The sequence below is a fragment of the Malus sylvestris genome, chromosome 6 (genome assembly GCF_916048215.2).
Source record: "Malus sylvestris chromosome 6, drMalSylv7.2, whole genome shotgun sequence".
In the NCBI taxonomy this organism is placed as follows: domain Eukaryota; kingdom Viridiplantae; phylum Streptophyta; class Magnoliopsida; order Rosales; family Rosaceae; genus Malus; species Malus sylvestris.
Window position 1 is genome coordinate 11,113,860 of NC_062265.1, and position 18,519 is coordinate 11,132,378.

General features: G+C 37.8%; 1 protein-coding gene across 1 annotated transcript; it reads right to left on the reverse strand.

Moving 5' to 3' along the window:
* Positions 1-3,096: 3,096 nt before the first annotated feature.
* On the reverse strand, positions 3,097-6,263 carry LOC126625095 (axial regulator YABBY 1-like). The gene is made up of 7 exons (XM_050294171.1): positions 5,865-6,263; positions 5,525-5,692; positions 5,201-5,324; positions 4,044-4,092; positions 3,789-3,864; positions 3,573-3,647; positions 3,097-3,427 (listed from the first exon to the last, which is right to left on the reverse strand). The coding sequence occupies exons 1-7, from the start codon at positions 5,961-5,963 to the stop codon at positions 3,356-3,358; spliced, it is 663 nt and encodes a 220-aa protein (XP_050150128.1). The 5' UTR covers positions 5,964-6,263; the 3' UTR covers positions 3,097-3,355.
* Between the last annotated feature and the right edge of the window lie 12,256 nt (positions 6,264-18,519).

Below are 18,519 nucleotides of genomic sequence, written 5' to 3' on the forward strand. Positions count from 1 at the left end.
AGTTTGCCTGATGACATATTACTTGCCCTACGACAATCATCTGTCCCACAAAGGTTTTGAATAAACCCTAAATGTTAACCGTCTTCGCCCTACCAACTGACATATTTGTCGAGTAAAGGGCCTTTATCTGACGAAAATTGTTCTGGCGCACAAAGGTTTGTAGGGCAAGCCTTATTTTCTAGTAGTGGGTGGGGATCCATCCAAGAACCAAAGCGCAAACAAGACTGGCTCTACGATACCATCTTAACTTAAAAGAATGAACATAAATGACAATCGAAGAAGAAGTAAGAAGAAGCTTGAGAGAAAGGTTGAAGAGAAATAAAGGATAAGCTTCAATTCATCACAACTATATTCTCTTACAAAACCGTATCTAACACAAGAGAGGGAAAATGCTTTTATACATTAAAACAAACATCTTAACACTTCAGCAATTGCTGAAGTGTCCTATGGATCAAATTTTAAATCAAATTTACAAACTAAATGATGTGTCACCAATAGAAAATAAAGATGTTAACCAACACAATAATAATCCAATCATTAATAGCCACATTATTTGGTTTGTAAATTTAATTTAAATTTTTGGTCTTCCTAGCATTATCCATCCAATATATACAAAGATTACACCTAGAATTTTTCTTATATTCAAGCTAGACAATTCAGTAGAATCATTATACTTTTAACATGTACTGTGAATTACATTTGTGAAGTCTAACTATCTATGTAACTACAACTCAGAATTGAGTTGCGTTGATAAATGTGGTCAATAGATACGATTTGTTCAATTTGTTGTCTATATATAGCATCCCTCTGCACAATTTGGGTTGACTAATGTGTTTGCTCACGTACGTCCATTTTCTCAATAATTTCTGTCTCCGTGTTAAAGTAGATGCATGGCATGCAAATCGCAATGAACACCATTCAGCTGCGTGGCCACATTTCGTTTTGTGGGGGCATGATTTTACTGTTTAATTATCTACATTATTAATTGGGCAAATCGATCGAGCTAGGGGGCCATAATGCACTTCCTCAATGTAAATGCATAATTGCCAAATACTGAGGTAACGGGACGTAAGGAGACAATCATGCATGTTTCTAGTGTATAATTTGAAGTACCTTAGAAGAGACAAACAAATGGAAAATCCTGCAAATTCTGCCTCCTCATGTGTGAATGTGAAGACAAAATAATGTTTTTTAAAATACACCACACATTTACATGATCCTTTCTTTCTTTGGTTGGGGAATGCCGTGGATATAAAATATAACTCATAAGTAAAGGTGCTTAACTAATGAACATAGAGAAATTCAGTTTGGCTGTCTATAAGGATGTCAAAGGCAAGTACCTCGGAAGAAATAAAATCTTGTAAGAATTTATAATGAGTTGACATTCTGCATATTGTCAATTAATTCTAGGATGGAAACTCAATGATCACTCTATATTGAAGTTTAATCATCACAAATTTGGGGCCGTTTGATCTCTTTTATTAACTTTGGGGCCGTTGGATAATCATTTCGTTTTCAATTTAATTTTGTTTTCACTTTTATAAAAATTGAAAAATGAAACTTTTTTGGTAACTAGCTAGAAAATCATAAATCAGAAAATATGTATTTTTTTTATTTTCAATAAAAAAAAAAACTACTAACTAAAAGTTAAAAATTGAAAACTGAAAACAAAAATATTTATGAAGGGAAAATGCTAGAAAGATCATATTTTAAAATCAACTTTGGTAAACCACATGATGCGGGGTTCATGGTTGGAGTTCTTTAATAGAATACAACCATCAACCACCATATCGTATAATTTATAGAAAACTTTATTCTAATCCTTGGCAAAGATGATTTTTAGACTAAAATCATGAGTAAGATCAAAATATAATTTTAGTCCCTTGATACAATAATAAACTCATTTATAATTTTTTTTTAATTATTTCTCTTTTTCTTCCTAATTTTAATGTATTAATTTTCATTTCATTTATTGTAATATATTTTTTTGTAAACATTTAGATAAACAAATTTTTGTTATACAATATATTTTAATGTACTTTTTGTTCTTCATTTAGGTACATTAAATTTATTATAATACATTTCAATGCCTACATTTAGGTACACATATTTTGGTACATACATTTCAATACAAACATTTAGGTATATTAATTTAATATAATACATTTCGGTACATAAGTTTTGATACTAACATTTCAGTACATATATTTAGGTACATTAATTTAATATAATACATTTTAGTGCATATATTTCAGTACATACATTTTGGTACTAACTTTTAAATACATTAGTTCAATATAATACATTTGATACTAACATTTAGGTACATTAATTGAGTCTTTCAAGTTTGAAGAATGTTAAATAAAATTAATAAATTAAAAAAAACACTTTTTTTTGGTTAATATTTAATGAGAGACTATAATCAATATGTAATCTAATAACATGTTTATCTTAAACTTTAATTTTCTTGAAGGATTAAAGTTAAAAAACCCCTATAATTTATAAGGGATAGTATGAAAAGATGTTCTCTGTAACATCTTCCTTTATCAAAATGCCCTTTAGTTAAACGTAAGTCTTCACGGGAAAACGTATCATTTTAACAGCAATATCTTTTATTTTCATGGCATTAAGTTAAACAAATTCAAATTCCATTTACATTGGTCTGACTCGATTAAGTTCATAACTTCATGCCAATTGGAAAACATTAATAACGTCAGACATTAATTATAATTATGGGATTTCTAAGAACCAGCATACATGTATGTGCAGAGATTAAGAAAGCAAGAAAAAGTATGAGAAATTACTTACTAGTTAATGCATGCAAGAGACTTTGTATAGCTCATACTCACTCTTCAATATCGCTTGTGTGTGTGTATATATATATATGAATGTATCATGATCATGCTAATTAACATTTATGTGCTAGTGTGACATGATAACATATAGATTAAAAGAGGGAGATGTTACTCTAAAAACTTATCATGTAATTCAAACGTGAAAAAAATTACATAATGATTTTTTTTAAAGTGCTAATATCAACTCACTAAATAATTAAGAAAACAAACAACACAAAAATAGATTTTAAAATCAACAAGATGCACGGAAATGTAGTGGATTGATCATCAGCACCTCACTGGATTGATCATAACATAATAAAGGATAAGGTCTTCAAAATACAAGGGTTCTGTTTTAAGCAAACTTTAGATATTAAAATCTTGAAACTACATCTAACCAGTTATCAACATTAAAAAGATCTCTAGATAGAGTCCTTAGGCATCATTATAATTAAGCATTTGGACCTCAAACATGTCTCCCACCATCACAAAGACATCAAGTTGCAGCTTGCAGCTCTGATTTAGTAAGGTAAGACGCGCACATTATTAGCTGAAGAGAAAAACCCATCTTTCATCACAACATCCTCTCCTTCCTGCACAAACCCAGTTAAAACCACAACATTAGTATTAAATTATACGATAATTAAAAACAAGTTATTAGTTAGTTAATCTTGCTGACAAATTAATTATGCAACCCAAATTAGTAGAATGGGGTTAATATACAGCATGGGGGGTAACCTGCTGGCGAACGGTTGTCTTCTTCACAGTCTGGTCAGGCATGAGACCAAAGTGAATGTGTGGAAAGTGAGCCCACTGACAAAAAGAAAGGCAAAAATTAAGAGGTTCACGTATCAAAGGACCCCACACTACAGGGACTAGTGTTATAACAAAATCCAAAAACCTTAATTTGGTAACGAAGAAATAACACCAGAAAATATTATTAAACAATTTTACATTCTTAGCAGCTGCACTGAAGGCTTCTCTATGGGATATATCAGGATTCACAGACTTGATGCGTTGGATCTCGTCCCTGCATAGATACACATTCAGATGAATCGATCACTCATATATTTTGCATCAATTTGGCGAGTCTATATATCAATTAATTAACAACTACATATATATTCTATATGTTATTATTAATTTATTTACGTATGTTTGTGTCTGAGATAAAGAGAGAAATGAAAGATAGTTGACATGATTACTCACTTGATAAAACGGTTGTATGCAGAGGGGACTCTCTGTCTCTTCTCCGGGGCTGGACATGGCATGCACAGACAGACAAACATGCAGAGAGAGGGGGAGAGAGAGAGAGAGAGCAAAAAAACATTCAAGTTAAATTAAATCGTCATTTCTTAATTAGAAAATCCTAGGTGGGGGAATTGATCTGCTTTATGGGGTCTTTCGCCAAACCCTATCTTGCATGTACTGTCACTTCAGTAGTTATCTTTTCTTTCTCTAGTCTAAATGTTATGCACTCTTATCATCGATCCATCTAAAAATGCTTTTTCTTCACTAACTATGATTGCGGTGGAGATCGAAGGTGGTCCGACAATCTTTCCATCTACAACGAGGGGTGGGGGCGGCGGACAATACCCTTTTATGATGTTCTTTATCAAAAGGACTTCAAAAACATGGTTAGTTAGTGTCCTCGGAAAATCGCAGCAACAATATGTATATATTTTGTATATGGCCTTCTATATGTTCAAAGAACTTTCAAGGTGCAAGGCAAAAACATGGGTGGGAAGAATTTTCAAGAAGATTAGGCTTTAAAATATATCAACTTGCCATCCTTTGGTTAATATATTCATTTAATCACTAAAACGAAGATATTAATTTGTTGTATGAAAAAAGACTGTCATGAAATCAAGAAGAGTTCTGCATTTGTTAGGTTTTGCTTAAAAAAGAAGAAGAATGTATTGGGGTATACGATCAAAGTTGATTACTATATATACTAGATATATGATAGTGGATAGCTTCCCAGAAATGGAAGTGGAAGCATAAGAGGAGTTGGTTATCTCATCGTCAGATCTTTTCTCCTCCACCACCATATATACAAAAGGACCTTGGATCGTATATATTTACTTCAAGGATTTAGAGGGAAGGATAAATCAAAAGTGGCTGGTCTATATCTTTCACCATCACTGAAAAATAATAGTGTGAGTTTCTTTAGGGCAGATATATGTATTGTGTGAGAAACGCCATATGATCAGTATTTACATGACGTTTTTCATCAATACTTTTCCGTGACTGAAACTGAAAGCTAGCTAGTTAGGGAGGCTCTTATTGCATAGAGCAATCTGAAGGAGGTCTAGGATTGATCGAGGTACACACATTAAGGAATTAACAAAAGTAAAGTTACTTACGTCTGTTGATGACTGGAGGCCTTGGAAGAAGTTCATCAGGTCCACCTCTTGGTCTTGCAGCAAAGTCGTTCACACTTGTTTGGTTCATCAGAAAATTTGGGGTCGGAACATTTGGAATCTCTTCCTGCACAACCCCAGATTCATTTGAAATTAACATATAAACATACAATACTTGAAAGGGTAAGAATAAGAGGGAAATATCCATATATACAACCCTTTTTTCCCTTAATAATCCTTTGATAGTTTGACTTCCCAAAAAGAATTAAGCAAATAATTAAATCACTTCCCGAATAAAACTAAGCAAAAATTAATTGTTTTAATTACCAGAAGATTGTGGGAATTACTAGGGGAAGAGAAAAAAGAGTGACCAAGATGATGAAACTGATTTGGGGAAGGCAAAAGCAGCCCACGCATGTTCACTGGAAGCAGATTGGTGCAGTGCCCACATCGCACCGTCACAGTCTTGAACAAACTTGTGCAAGGGACACTCACCTGATTCAACCACCATTTATTAAACAGTATCAAGCATCACTAAATTAAACAAAGAATTAAATCATTAGCAAAAACTAGGGCTAATTAAAGAGCAGATATATATCAGTCTGGAAAAAGGGTACTCAAATATCAAATTAATATACTAATACGAAGAGTGTATAAATAACGGTACCGCAAGGACAGTGTCGCAAATGTTGCAATGGACATAACAGAGCTGCTCGGAAGGAGGGAGGTGGTCGAGGGACAAGGTTGAAGCAGAAGAGGATGACATGATTTTTTGGATGTGATTCCTCCTTTACTTTTATAACAAAAAAAGGAAAATAATTTTTGATTGATGATTGGTCTCTTGAGTGTTTAATTGATTGATTGACGGATGACAGCTTAACCACCACCTTGGATCTGTTTTTTTTTTCTTTGAATATGAGTTCAGTGTGAAAGAAAGGTGAGAGAGAGAGAGAGAGAGAGAGAGAGAGAGAGAGAGAGTGAAATAGGGAGAGAGAGAGGGGTTTGGAAGGTGATGTATTTGGTCTGATGGATATAAGAGAGGGCTGTTATGGGATAAAAGATCGATCTGAGACCCTTTAAATTCTCTTCCTGGTCATTGGTGATCTCCTCTGCCCTGGCCCCCATCCCCAGTTTTGTTTATAAGGTCATGATGACCATGATCATATGTATGCACGATACATGCATGCCATGCACATAATGTTATGACATACATACGGTCCATGCGTACAAACATTTATGATATTTACCTTATGAATGAGTACCACCAAAAAATGTGTCTAACATGCGCATGGTGTTAATTATAGAGTATATATGATAAACACATGTATGTGGCTGGCATTCCCGAGAGAGAGAGAGAGAGAGAGAGAGAGAGAGAGAGAGGCGGCAGATGTGGGGGAGAGGAGCAAGAAAGGGACGTGTGCATGGGGGTGATATAGCTTTCACACTCTCACCTGTTGTTTTCACAAGTTAAAGAGCCTCTTGTCTTGTGTGTTGTGTTGTTGGTGTGGCCTGCCTTTCTTTCAAAACCCACTTTCTCTCTCTCAATAAATTGAACGTCGATTTACCTCAATTTCCGAACCCCATGAGTCACGGCCCTCTCTTCTACCTCCTGGATAATACAGTTACCCCTTAAAGCCCTTTTCTACTCCATATTACTTACAGCCTCCGCCTCCCTCTCCGCCTCCATTGGCTCTCTCTCTCTCTCTTCACTGGCCCGTGACACTCCAACCCCAACATCATCATAACACAATCATACTTACATAGTAATGCCAATTCTGTGTGTAATCCCAAAAAAAGTATTTAATAATATTATTACAAAATTTAATGGAATTTTATGTTTATTTTTCATTGATTTGACCACTCAATCTCTCCCTCGTCTTACGCACACAGAAGACAGATACGTATTTCAGTTCAGTGAGAAAGAAACACTATCGATCTCTCAGCCTCTCAGCTAGCTAGCTAGCTATCTCGATTCATGCCTTACCACCTTTGTCCTTATTTCCTAAAATTTCTACTTTCTTTTTTCGCTTATTTTCTAGCTAATTTTGTTAGAATCTTTTCCCACTCCTTCCCTCTGCAATGTCTACGTATCTACACATCTCTTCCCTCTGCAATGTCTACGTATCTACACATCTCTTCCCTCTGCAATGTCTACGTATCTACACATCTCTAGGGCTTTCGTTACAAATTCTGAAAACCTACCCTACCCTGACTTAGTTGGAAGAAAGAAAAAGAAAAAGATAGTTACCTAATGGATTGTTGCGAGACATATGTTCCGAGAGACAACTGCTTGTGTTGCCGGTGAGTCTAAAACTGCATACTTGAAAAACATTAATCTTCTCAATGGTTTAAATACACCGTCTCTGAAGATAAATTCACATATATTATATGTTTTGCATATATATATACCCAGGGACGAAACCAGAAATTTAACTAAGAGGGGGGCACCTTAAAAAATTTGAGCTCCTTTTTTGGACAAATAAAGCTAGTTCTTTTACAAATGCTGAAAAAATTAATTACAAAATACCTAATTTTATTACTCTATTGTCTAATTTTGTCTTTAGTTGTTGACAATCCAATGCTCATTTGTACTGATTAACCAAATACATGCAAAACTAATCCCCATTCTTTAGGGGAAGGGATCTCATTTTTTTTTAAACAATGGGGATTAGTTTTGGGGCCAACACCACATCGAACTTCAATGATCCGAACCATCTATTTTTCAAGTTACACCTCATAGATCATTCTTACAAAATATTAGCCAAATCGGAAATATTTGAGACATCTAATTGAATTCAAAGAAATTGACGAACATTATGTTCTAAGAAAATATTAGTCTCCCTAGCATTACCTGTAACATCCCACATAGCCCAGGGGAGTGGATCCTATAAGCCTTATATGTATATTCCCATCTCTACATAGCACGAGGCCTTTTGGGAGCTCATTGGTTTCGGATTCAATCGGAACTCCGAAGTTAAGCGAGTTTGCACGAGAGCATTCCCATGATGGGTGATCCACTGGGAAGTTCTAGTGTGAGTTCCCAGAAACAAAACCGTGAGGGCGTGGCCAAGGCCCAAAGCGGACGATATCATGTCATGGCGGAGTCGAGCCTAGGATGTGGTTGGGGCTCGGGCTGGGGTGTGATAATTTGGTATCAGAGCCAATCCCTGGCCGGATGTGTGCCGACGAGGACGTTGGGCCCCTAAGGGGGGTGGATTGTAACATCCCACATCGCCCAGGGGAGTGGATCCTGTAAGCTTTATATGTATATTCCCATCTCTACCTAGCACGAGGCCTTTTAGGAGCTCATTGACTTCGGGTTCAATCGGAACTCTGAAGTTAAGCGAGTTCGCGTGAGAGCATTCTCATGATGGGTGACCCACTAGGAAGTTCTTGTGTGAGTTCCCAGAAACAAAACCGTGAGGGCATGGTTAGAGCCCAAAACGGATAATATCGTGCTACGGCTGAGTCGAGCCCGGGATGTGATATTACCCTTGCATTAAATGGCGTATATATATTGGTTAATGCTAGGAAAATTAAATTTGCAAACCAAATGATGTGTCATCAATAAGAAATAAACACGTTAATCAAAACATAGCTAATAATCTAATTATCAACTTCAATATCATTTAGTTTCAATATTTAATCTACAAAATTTATTCTAATTTAGCCTTTTTAGCATTACCCATATATATATAATATAGAGGAAGCCTTTAAGGGAAGGGATCCCCATTTTTTTTTAATAAAAATGGGGACTAGTTTTGGGGTCCGCACCACATCGAACTTTAACGATCCGAACCGTCTATTTTTCAAGTTGTACCTTATAGATCATCCTTGCAAAATATTAGCCAAATCAAAAATATTTAAGACATCTAATTGGGTTCAAAGAAATGAACGAATATTTTATTATATAAGAAATAATGAAATTTGATCTTGATAATTAAATAGGCAAATTGTTTTGAATTGAATTGAATTTTGGCAAGAGTAATCCATGAATCGAGATTTACAAAATAGATAATTTGGATCGTGAAATTCGATATGGAGTAGGCCCCACACTTAATCTCCATTTTTTCGAAAAATGTGGATCCCTTTGCATAAAGGGCATATGTATATGTATATGTGTGTGTGTGTGTGTTATGTTCTTATCTTATGATCAGAACATCACCATCTTACTCATTTAAGACTACCCTTTAATTTGGATTTCCTCTTCCCCAGAAAGTGACGATGATCAATAATATTGTTCATTTATTTATCACAAATGAGAATGGGTCCTGTATACAACTCCTATGCAAAAATTAAATGTGTGGTAATGGGGAAAAGTTGTAACGGTCCTTGGCCTTTTACAGACCATCACAATGACCCATTCAAAGTTTCAAAAGGGGAAGTGAGCCTGAGAATCTGAGACACAAAGTTGAATGATCAGTACTCTCTCCCTAGAAATTGAGTTTGAAACACGATCACCCAATTTATTTGACGGCCAAAATAAACCTAACTAAAATGTAAAAAGAAAAAACAATTAAAAAAACTACAGTAGATCGATGTACGTACAGGTACTTGGCTAGCTAACATTAACAAATTTCAAAGCCCTTGATCCATATGCTGAGTGTTTGTAAGGTACAAAAAATGGTGGGTTTGAACAAGTTGTTTAAGATTTGTCAAGAAATTAAAAGCTTGTATGAGTATATCTACCTACATATATTTATTTGTTTTTTTTATAAGTGTGCTTGATGCATATATATATATATATATATATACTGTTCACACTACCAGGAAATAGGGCTTGGCTTACAAAATCTTGCTGACGAACCATATTTCGTCGGGTAAAAGAACTTTACCCAATGGACAGATTCAACGGCCCACTAATTCGTGCCGTTAGACAAAGTCCCACGATGACATGTTAAAAAATTTAGTGACAAAGCCTTTGCGAGTAGTTGCACAACGGAATGGTTTGTCGGAAAAACATTATTCATCAATTAAATATCTGCCTTCTTCTTTCTCCCCATTTCTTCTTTTCTTCTCCACTCACACCCAACCCCACCCCCCTACTTCTGCTTCCTAAACTCTCTCTGTGTCTTTCTTTCTCACACTTACACCCTATCCTTCATATCTCCCTCTCCCAATTAATTGAAGGTTAAATGTAGTTATTTGTTGAATGATTTTTTATTTGAATGTGTGATTAATTAATTTTGGTTATTGTAGGTTTGTGATTGGATTGGAAGTAAAATAAAGGAAATGTATTATTTGTCTCTTAATTATAAATAGTAAGTTTGAATTTGTTTAATTGTGATATCTATGAATGTTGAAATTTTGAGTTTGTGTGTTATTGAAATATATGTAAATTAGGCAAATTTAATTTGTGCAACATTAGATTAGGAAAAGAACCTTAGACCCATTTGAAATTATGTTGGATACTCATGTAGACACAATATGTGGCTCCGCGATCTAACTGAATCTTGAATTGTCTAGTTCAGAAAATTCGGGAGTCCACTGGTATGTGGTTAGGGTTTGAGGTGAACGTGGCTAAGTTTCGTTCATGAAAATTTGGTAGTATCCCCCTAGTGTTCTTCGAGTGCATACTAGATATTTGTTTGTAATATCCACGTTGCGCATTTGGGGAACTCTAAGGCGATGCTATCAAACTTCTTACGATAAAAAATAGTAGCAGAATCTCAAACCGCGAATGGGATAGGATCATTACCGAAGGCATAAGGAAGCGATGAAGTGCATATCAAATCATTATGGTGACAAAATTCTCTAAGAATAGGCACAATGGACAAAGAGTGGATCAAGTTGTAAGGTAGAAGTTGTGACCAATATTTAGATGGGAATTGAATTTTATTCAATTTGCAAGCAACCATGTCAATGCTCATAATCATATGAGCTGTCCAAGGAATGTCATATTATAACTTGCTTCTAATGGCTTCAGTCTATTTGTGAATTTTTGGAACGAGCACAACACTTACCTGATGATCGTTCTTCCTTTTAACTTGCCTCCTAGGGGCGCATGAAGAAAGAATTTAGGATCATAAGTCTTTTAATGCAGGGGCCCAAATCACCAGGTGACTCCATTGATATTTATTTGTGATCATTGATTGATGAGTTGATAAATTTATGGATAAATGGTGTACGAACGTATGACAGGTACATTGGAGAAATGTTAACTATGAGGGCCGCAATTATGTGGATAATTAATGATTTCATGGCCCTATGAGGGCCGCAATTATGTGGATAATTAATGATTTCATGGCCTATGGTATGTAGTCGGGATGGAGCACCAAAGTTTATGACTTGCTTTTCATGGCTTCAACTGTTTGAAATTTTTTTGAATGAGCACAATACTTGATCAGTGCTTCTTCTTCCTTATAACTTGTTTCCTAGAGATGCATGAAGAAAGACTTTAGGATCATAAGTCTTCCAATGTTAAGGCTCAAATCACCAGGTAACTCCATTGATATTTATTTGCAGTCGTTGATTGATGAGTTGATAGATTTATGGTCAAATGGCGTATGAAGTATGATAGGTAAACTAGGAAAATGTTCACTCTGAGAGCCACAATTATGTGGACAATTAATGATTTCCCAGCTTATGGTATGTTGTCAGGATAGAGCACCAAAGGTTATATGGCATGCCAAACATGCGGTGAAGACACATCATCCTTTAGGCATGTCGGAAAGGTATGTTACTTGGGTCACCGAAGATGGCTCCGGATCACAAGTGTCGTAACAAGCCTGAAACATTTGATGAGCCAATAAAATAGTGACCAAGACCAAGAGAATTATCTGAAGATGAGATATTGTCCAAGCTGAATATGCTTCAATTTAAGGAAGGCTTGAAACCAGTAGAATAGTTGAATTGGACGAACATGAGCATATTCTTGGACTTAGAATACTAGTTGAAATTGAAAATCAGACACATTGATGATCCCATGCTTATTGAGAAGAATCTTTGTCACAATGTGGTGGGAACGATTGTACCTATCAAGGAAAAATTGAAGGACACCATGAAGACTTGTATTGGCATGCAAGCAATGGGGATAAGGTCCAACTAGTGGCTTATATTACTCAACGGTAAATACAAGAAAATGAACGCCAATTAAACTTTCATGCTAGATGACAAGAAAGAGTTCTTGAAGCACCTGCAAGGTGTGAAATTTCTAGATGGGTACATTAGTAATATATTTTGCCACGTTAAAATGTACACTGTTGGGTTTGAAGAGTCATGAATATCATGTTTTACTGCAGCGGCTCCTTCCAATTGGTATTTAGCTGCACTTGAACTCCGAGGTTGTTGAGATAATTATATATTTATTTTGGTTCTTTTAGCAACTATGTGCTAAACCGTTGTGAAAGTCAAACATAGATGACATGATTGAAGATATTATGTGCATCCTATGTCAGCTAGAGCATCCACCAGAATTTTTCACGAGTATGGGTCACGTAATGATACATCTGTTGTATGAGGCAAAGCTCGTTGGGATGGTGCATAATCGTTGGATGTATCCAATTGAGAGGCAATCTTGTCAGTACGTTAATTTGTTAATATTATTTATCAAGCGATTGATTTTTGGTAATGTTTATACTTTTTCAGACTGTTGGCCCCTTACAAGCAGTTCGTCTATAGCAGGGTAGAACCCGTAATCCATAACAGAGACGATCAATGTATAAGAATCCCTTACCTTTTATGTGAGGTACCTTTGGCATGTTGCAACATCCTGCAACAAGCGACCTCACAATTTGATGAGGGTGAGCCGGTTGAAAAGCTATTTGTCTTTGTGCAACCTACTTGCCTATTCAACGAATGACCTTCATCTAAGCCCTTCAAAAAAGTCAACTTGAAGGTGGTTCACAGGTCCATATAAAACAACTATGATGATGTCGAGCCATTTAGCAAACAAGATAGGCATTGATGAAGACTCGATATCCTTCAACTTGGGTTAAAATGCACAAACAATTATTTCCGCATTGGGTTCCTAAGTATGTAAGTGTTTTTATTTAAAAAAAAGTTTAAATTAATTTTGTTTTGCAAAAACTTACATATTCAGTGGTCGTTGGACTTTACTAGATGTGACAGTTAAAAGAAGACAAATTGCCCTTATTTGATGAAGAATTATTCCAACTGGTAGGTCGTCTCATTAGCGTCGAAACATATGCTGGTTGTCACGTGAATGGAGTTAAATTTTTTTTCACTTGAAACAATGGAATTTTTGTCCCAGAGGTAAATGAGAATACTTTTTTTTTCCAAACTTTTAAGTCGTTCAATTGTTATACACAAACTTCAAAGAATTCATGTTGTTCAAGTTTCATTGGCTTCATACAACCTAAACAAAGCAGACATTCTTGTGGATGTAAATTTCCGCCTTCTTCTCCTTGGATGAAATCCACCTGCAAAATAATAACACCTAAGATCAAGGCCAAGAGCCTAACGTGCCCATGATGAATTGGGGGGGGGGGCATTTGACTTAGGTTTTTGGAGAAATGTGGGGATATATATAGGGGTGTGACCGGCCTTATTTGGAGAAATAGGGATCGGCCACTTATGGTGAAATTCTTGCTTTGATTGCAAGATATTATGCCAAATAATATCTTGCAATTAATTTGGTAATTAATCCCAATTTGAAAAGAATAATTGGGAGTAACCTTGTGGGTGAAGATTTGATTAGGAGTAATGAGAGGGTTTTGAATAAATATTATTTTGATCACCTTTGACCTTGATTGAGCCGTTATTGTCCATTGCATACGCGTGGGAACACCGGTGTACCGTAAGGGTAATTTTACCTTAAGTTGATGATTAAATCAACTTCAGAGAGCAATTCATTCTACCCTACAAGAGAGAGAAAGCTAGAGGATATTTGTTCCCCTTCACCTAGCAATCTTCTATACTTGCCCGAGCAAAGGATTGTCTTTTGTTGCTTTCTTCGTCTTCACGCCGCACCAAGGTAAGAAAAAATTAATTTTTCTTTGTCTTCATAATTTTTTGGGAGCCTTGGGGCTTCAAATTTGGCTCGACGAGGGTCAAGAAAGTGTGAAAAGGTGGTTGGAAAGCCACGGCATGGCTACTGCCGTGGGGTTGCTTAGCGCGGCGGTGGCTGGCTGTGCTAGGTGTTGCTCGGCTTAGGCCGAGCTAATGGGTACAGGGACGCTGGGCTAGACTTAGCACGGGCTTCCTCCTTTTTATTTTTTGCTGGGCTTGGGCCCGTGTATGAAAGGATAGAGAGAGGAAGGTGCAGGGATGCCAGCCCCTCTCCATGTGAGTTGGGCCATAAGGCCATTGGGTCAAGAAAGAAAGGACCAGGTTGTGGATCCTGGTATGTCTGTTGGGGTCCCGCGGTTTGGGCCAGGGCTTGGATTTTGGGCCAAGGGGCCTGGTGGGCCGATTGCTTACTTTTTTTTTTGTGCAATCGTTTAACAAATTTTCCTCCCGTCTTTGTAAACTTTCCTCGATCATGTCTTTTTCAAGCCACAAAAGTGATGATGTTGTATCGCATTTGTATGATCAAGTTGGGTCTTTGAGTAAGGTGGGCTACTTCAAGGTTGCTCACTTCAAAATTAGCTTCGATGACTCATTTAGAGACTTTCTTGAGGCATATAGTCATGCCATTCCATCAGAGGTGCTTGTGAAGCGTGTCAAGGAAGGTAGTAGCCGTGAGCCATGTAGTGAGGCTTGGAGGGCCATCAAGTTTCCCCCCGCTCAATGCTTTCCCAATGGTGGGATTCCTCAACCTAAGCCAATTCTCTAGCTTGGATTTGACGGTTAACGAATTTTGACACTTCTTTGACATAGGCCAAATTGAAAGAGTCGGGCAGCTGTGATCTCATCATAGGCTCTTTGATCATTTGAGCAAGGGAGATCATGACTGGGCTAAGAAGACTTTGGAGATAAGTGGATAGTAAGAGTCTAATTCTTCCCCCCAGCTACGTGTTCTAATGGTTTTCATTTGCGGTAAGTAAACCGCTTAGTCTGTAGGCTGCTCTGTACTTTTGCTGAGTTGCTTTCTGATTTATTGATTGCCCTCTTCTACTTTTGTAGATTCAGAATTTGGTTCATTTCTTAAGACTTCTCTAGATATGAAGAAAGTACATGTTGTACTAAGTATCCCTTTTGGGTATCGTAAGTGGCATTGTCTGCTTAGTTCTCTTCACCAGGAGAAAGGTGGGCTACCCCTGAAAGAGGAGATAAAGCGAATCAAGGTGTTGGCTCATCCAATTACTGTCGTGGAGCCTGCTGCGAATAAAGGTGGAAAAAAGAGGTCTTCCCTACCTGCTTCCTCCGCTGCTAGTGAGGGTCCGCCTGTTGCTGATAAGCTTGGGATTGACTTGACTTCTTCCAAGGGAAAAAAAGATGAGGCTACTAGATTTAAGCAGTGACATCTGTCGTGCCAAAGGTGGTTAGTACGATTACTGATAGGATTGCTTAGCGTAAAGGTTCCGTCGTGCCCCCAATGCCGAAATTTATGCCAAAATGTCCATTCACGGCTAAGTCTGATTCATTTTTGGAAAAACTTGCTACTATGAAGAGAGATAAGGTGGACTCTCCTGCTAGAGTGGGGCTAAAACCCACTCCCCTCACTGCTGAGACTGATTTGCCTGTTGAGAAAAAGGAGAATGCTTGCATGGGCAATTGTGAGAAATTCACCAAGCATGTTTCTGGGGAGGTTGCTAAGGTTTGTGCGCTCTTGAAACCAGATCTGCTTAAAGACATAGACGCATGTGCCAAGCTTGTTGATAGCGTTAAAGGTGTTATCTGCCCAAGTTCCTTTGCGAAACATACGACCGAATATAGGAGGACTGCTTTGCTGGTTATGATGCAGAAAATGGTAATTTTGGCAGCCTAGTCTATGCTCCTTAACCAAGAGGATACCAAAGCTGCTAAGGGGTTGGCGAAGACTATAGCAACCGAAGCCTATTTATCTGTCGAAAAGATCAAGAGGTTGGAATCTAAGCTCTTCACTTTGAAATGATCTAATATCTTTGCCCCCACTTCTCTACAGCTTGAGACTGCTCGTCGATCGTTGATTTAAAGACTAGGCTTGACGCAATCCAAGTTATGTATGAAGGTGCAGAGAAGGAGATTGGATGTTACATACCTTAGATTCAAGATCTTAAGCCTGCCATCTTTGAACTTTGTTCCACTGCTTACGCAAAGGATGAAGAGTTGATTACTACTTATAATCAAGTGATCCACTTCAAGAAGATCGTTGATAGGCTCGAACCCCAAGTGCTGGAACTCCAAGGTGCACTAAAGATCAATGAAATTCTGGAGAAAGAAGTGGATAAGCTGCAGCATGCCCGTGTTGGTCTACTCAAGGAAAACGAGCAGTTGAAGGGTGAGAAGGCTAGGCTCGAGGCTTCGCTTGGTCAGAGTCAAGCCAGTTTCTACTTGATGTGGGTTATGTAGATCATCTCTTTGGTAGGGCGTCTGACTTTGAATTTGCTGGGAAAGACTTCGAAACCTTCTCTATTTTACTGGAATACTTGCTTGCCATTACTTTTGAGGCTTTCATTGGTGAAGTAGTAGAATACGTTGGTGCCCAGGCTAGGGCAACTAAGAGTGAAGCACCGGATAATGCCACTGCTGAAGGCGTCGTGGCTGCTGAAGGTGTGGCGACTGAGTAGTCATAGAATGTCCAAGCTGCTGAAGAGTAGTGTTCTAGGTAGCCTATAGGATTTTCTTTGTTTTCCTTGTTGCTTTTTGATTTGCTTTAACTCCTTCGGCCTTTGCTAGTTGTTTATCAATTTTGCTAGAGAGTTTAATAAATTTGCTTGGTTCGTTTTTCTTCATCTTCACTTCTTTTGTTCATGCATGGGTCTTTGGGTTTTGATGTAGCAAGAGGTCACGCATGGTACTTTCTTAGATTGTAAATGTTCCACTGCTTTTCGATTTTTTTGTCGTTCATGGTGGCAAAGGTGTAATTACCCTTGTTGTCTACTCTGCTGATCTTGTACGGACTTTCCAAGATGGGATCCATTTTTTTAAACCCTTCTCTGGGGGCAGTGATGAAGGTTTTCCTTAAGACCAAATCTCCAAGCTGAAACTGCCAGATCTTGGCCTTTTTTTTATAGCTGGAAAGGAGCTGCTGCTGGTAGGCTGCGATGTGGGTGATGACCTTTTCGCGTTCTTTTTTTGCCAGATCTAGATTTGTGGCCATCTCATCTTTTTCATTTTGCTCAATACTTGGCACTAAAGTGCTGATATTTGGCACGATGACATTGGGATGAATGATTGCTTCGAAACCAAATGCCAAAGAGAAAGGAGTCTCACCGGTTGCTCATCATTTGGTTGTGTGATATGCCCATAGACATCTAGGAAGTTCGTCTGGCCATTTTCCCTTCTTGTCGGGGAGGGACTTCTTAAGGCTGTCGAGAATCATCTTGTTGGATGCTTTGGCCTCCTCATTACCTTAAGGATACCATGGCATGGACATGTGCAACTTGATGCCATATTTCCAGAAGAACTTTGACAAATATTTGCCTACAAATTACGGGCAATTGTCAGTGACAATGGATTGAGGGATACCAAATCAACAAATGATGTTCCTCCATATAAAGCATTTTATGTCTGTCTGAGTTGTGGTTGTCAAGGGTTCTGTTTTAATCTACTTGGTGAAGTAGTTAGTCGCCACAATCATCATGCATCTGCCCTCAGTAGCGGCGGCATTGGCCCTACCAAGTCGATTGCCTACTGTATGAATGGCCAAAGACTCGTTTACGAGTGTAGTTCGTTGGCAGGCAGTGCTAGTACTAGTTTATAGCGTTGGCAGCTGGCGCACTTTTGCACTAATTCTTTAGCGTCTTGATGCATAGTAGGCTAATAGTAGACTATGTTAAGAGCCTTGGGTGCTAAAGATCAGCCTCCAGAGTGATTTCCACAAACGCCTTCGTGGATTGAGCTTAGATAGAACCTTTAGGTCGTCGGGAGACGCTAGGCAGCGGAGATGGTCTAGTGTAGGATCTTCGGACGAGAATGCCATTCCATATGTAGTAACGTGCTGCCTTTATTTGGAGTTTTCTAGACTCCAATCTTTCTATGGGGAGTGTGCCATTAACCAGGTAGTCTATAATAGGATTTTGCCAGTTTAGAGTTGTACTAGCTTGTGAAACCTCGATTCCTAGCTCCACCTTTATGTTTGGCTTGTCTAGATACTCTACTAGAATAGAGCGTTTAAGTTGGTGGTCAAAGGTGGAGCCTAGGACGGCTAGCGCATCTGCGTGGACATTGTCTGCCGTCAGAACTTGAGTAAGGATGTAAGTCTGAAATGCCTTTAGTTGCTTTCGTACCATCTCTAGGTATTGCGCCATCTTCGGATGTTTTGTCGTGTACTATCG

Bases quoted from the DNA above. Each gene is read 5' to 3' on its own strand.
- LOC126625095 (XM_050294171.1), bottom strand. From the start codon at position 5,963: ATGTCATCCTCTTCTGCTTCAACCTTGTCCCTCGACCACCTCCCTCCT. The intron at 5,325-5,524 runs GTAATTAAAACA...GGGGTTGTGCAG, and splicing joins GTAATTCCCACAATCTTCTG to GAAGAGATTCCAAATGTTCC. The intron at 3,648-3,788 runs GTAAAATTGTTT...TCTTTTTGTCAG, and splicing joins TCAGTGCAGCTGCTAAGAAT to TGGGCTCACTTTCCACACAT.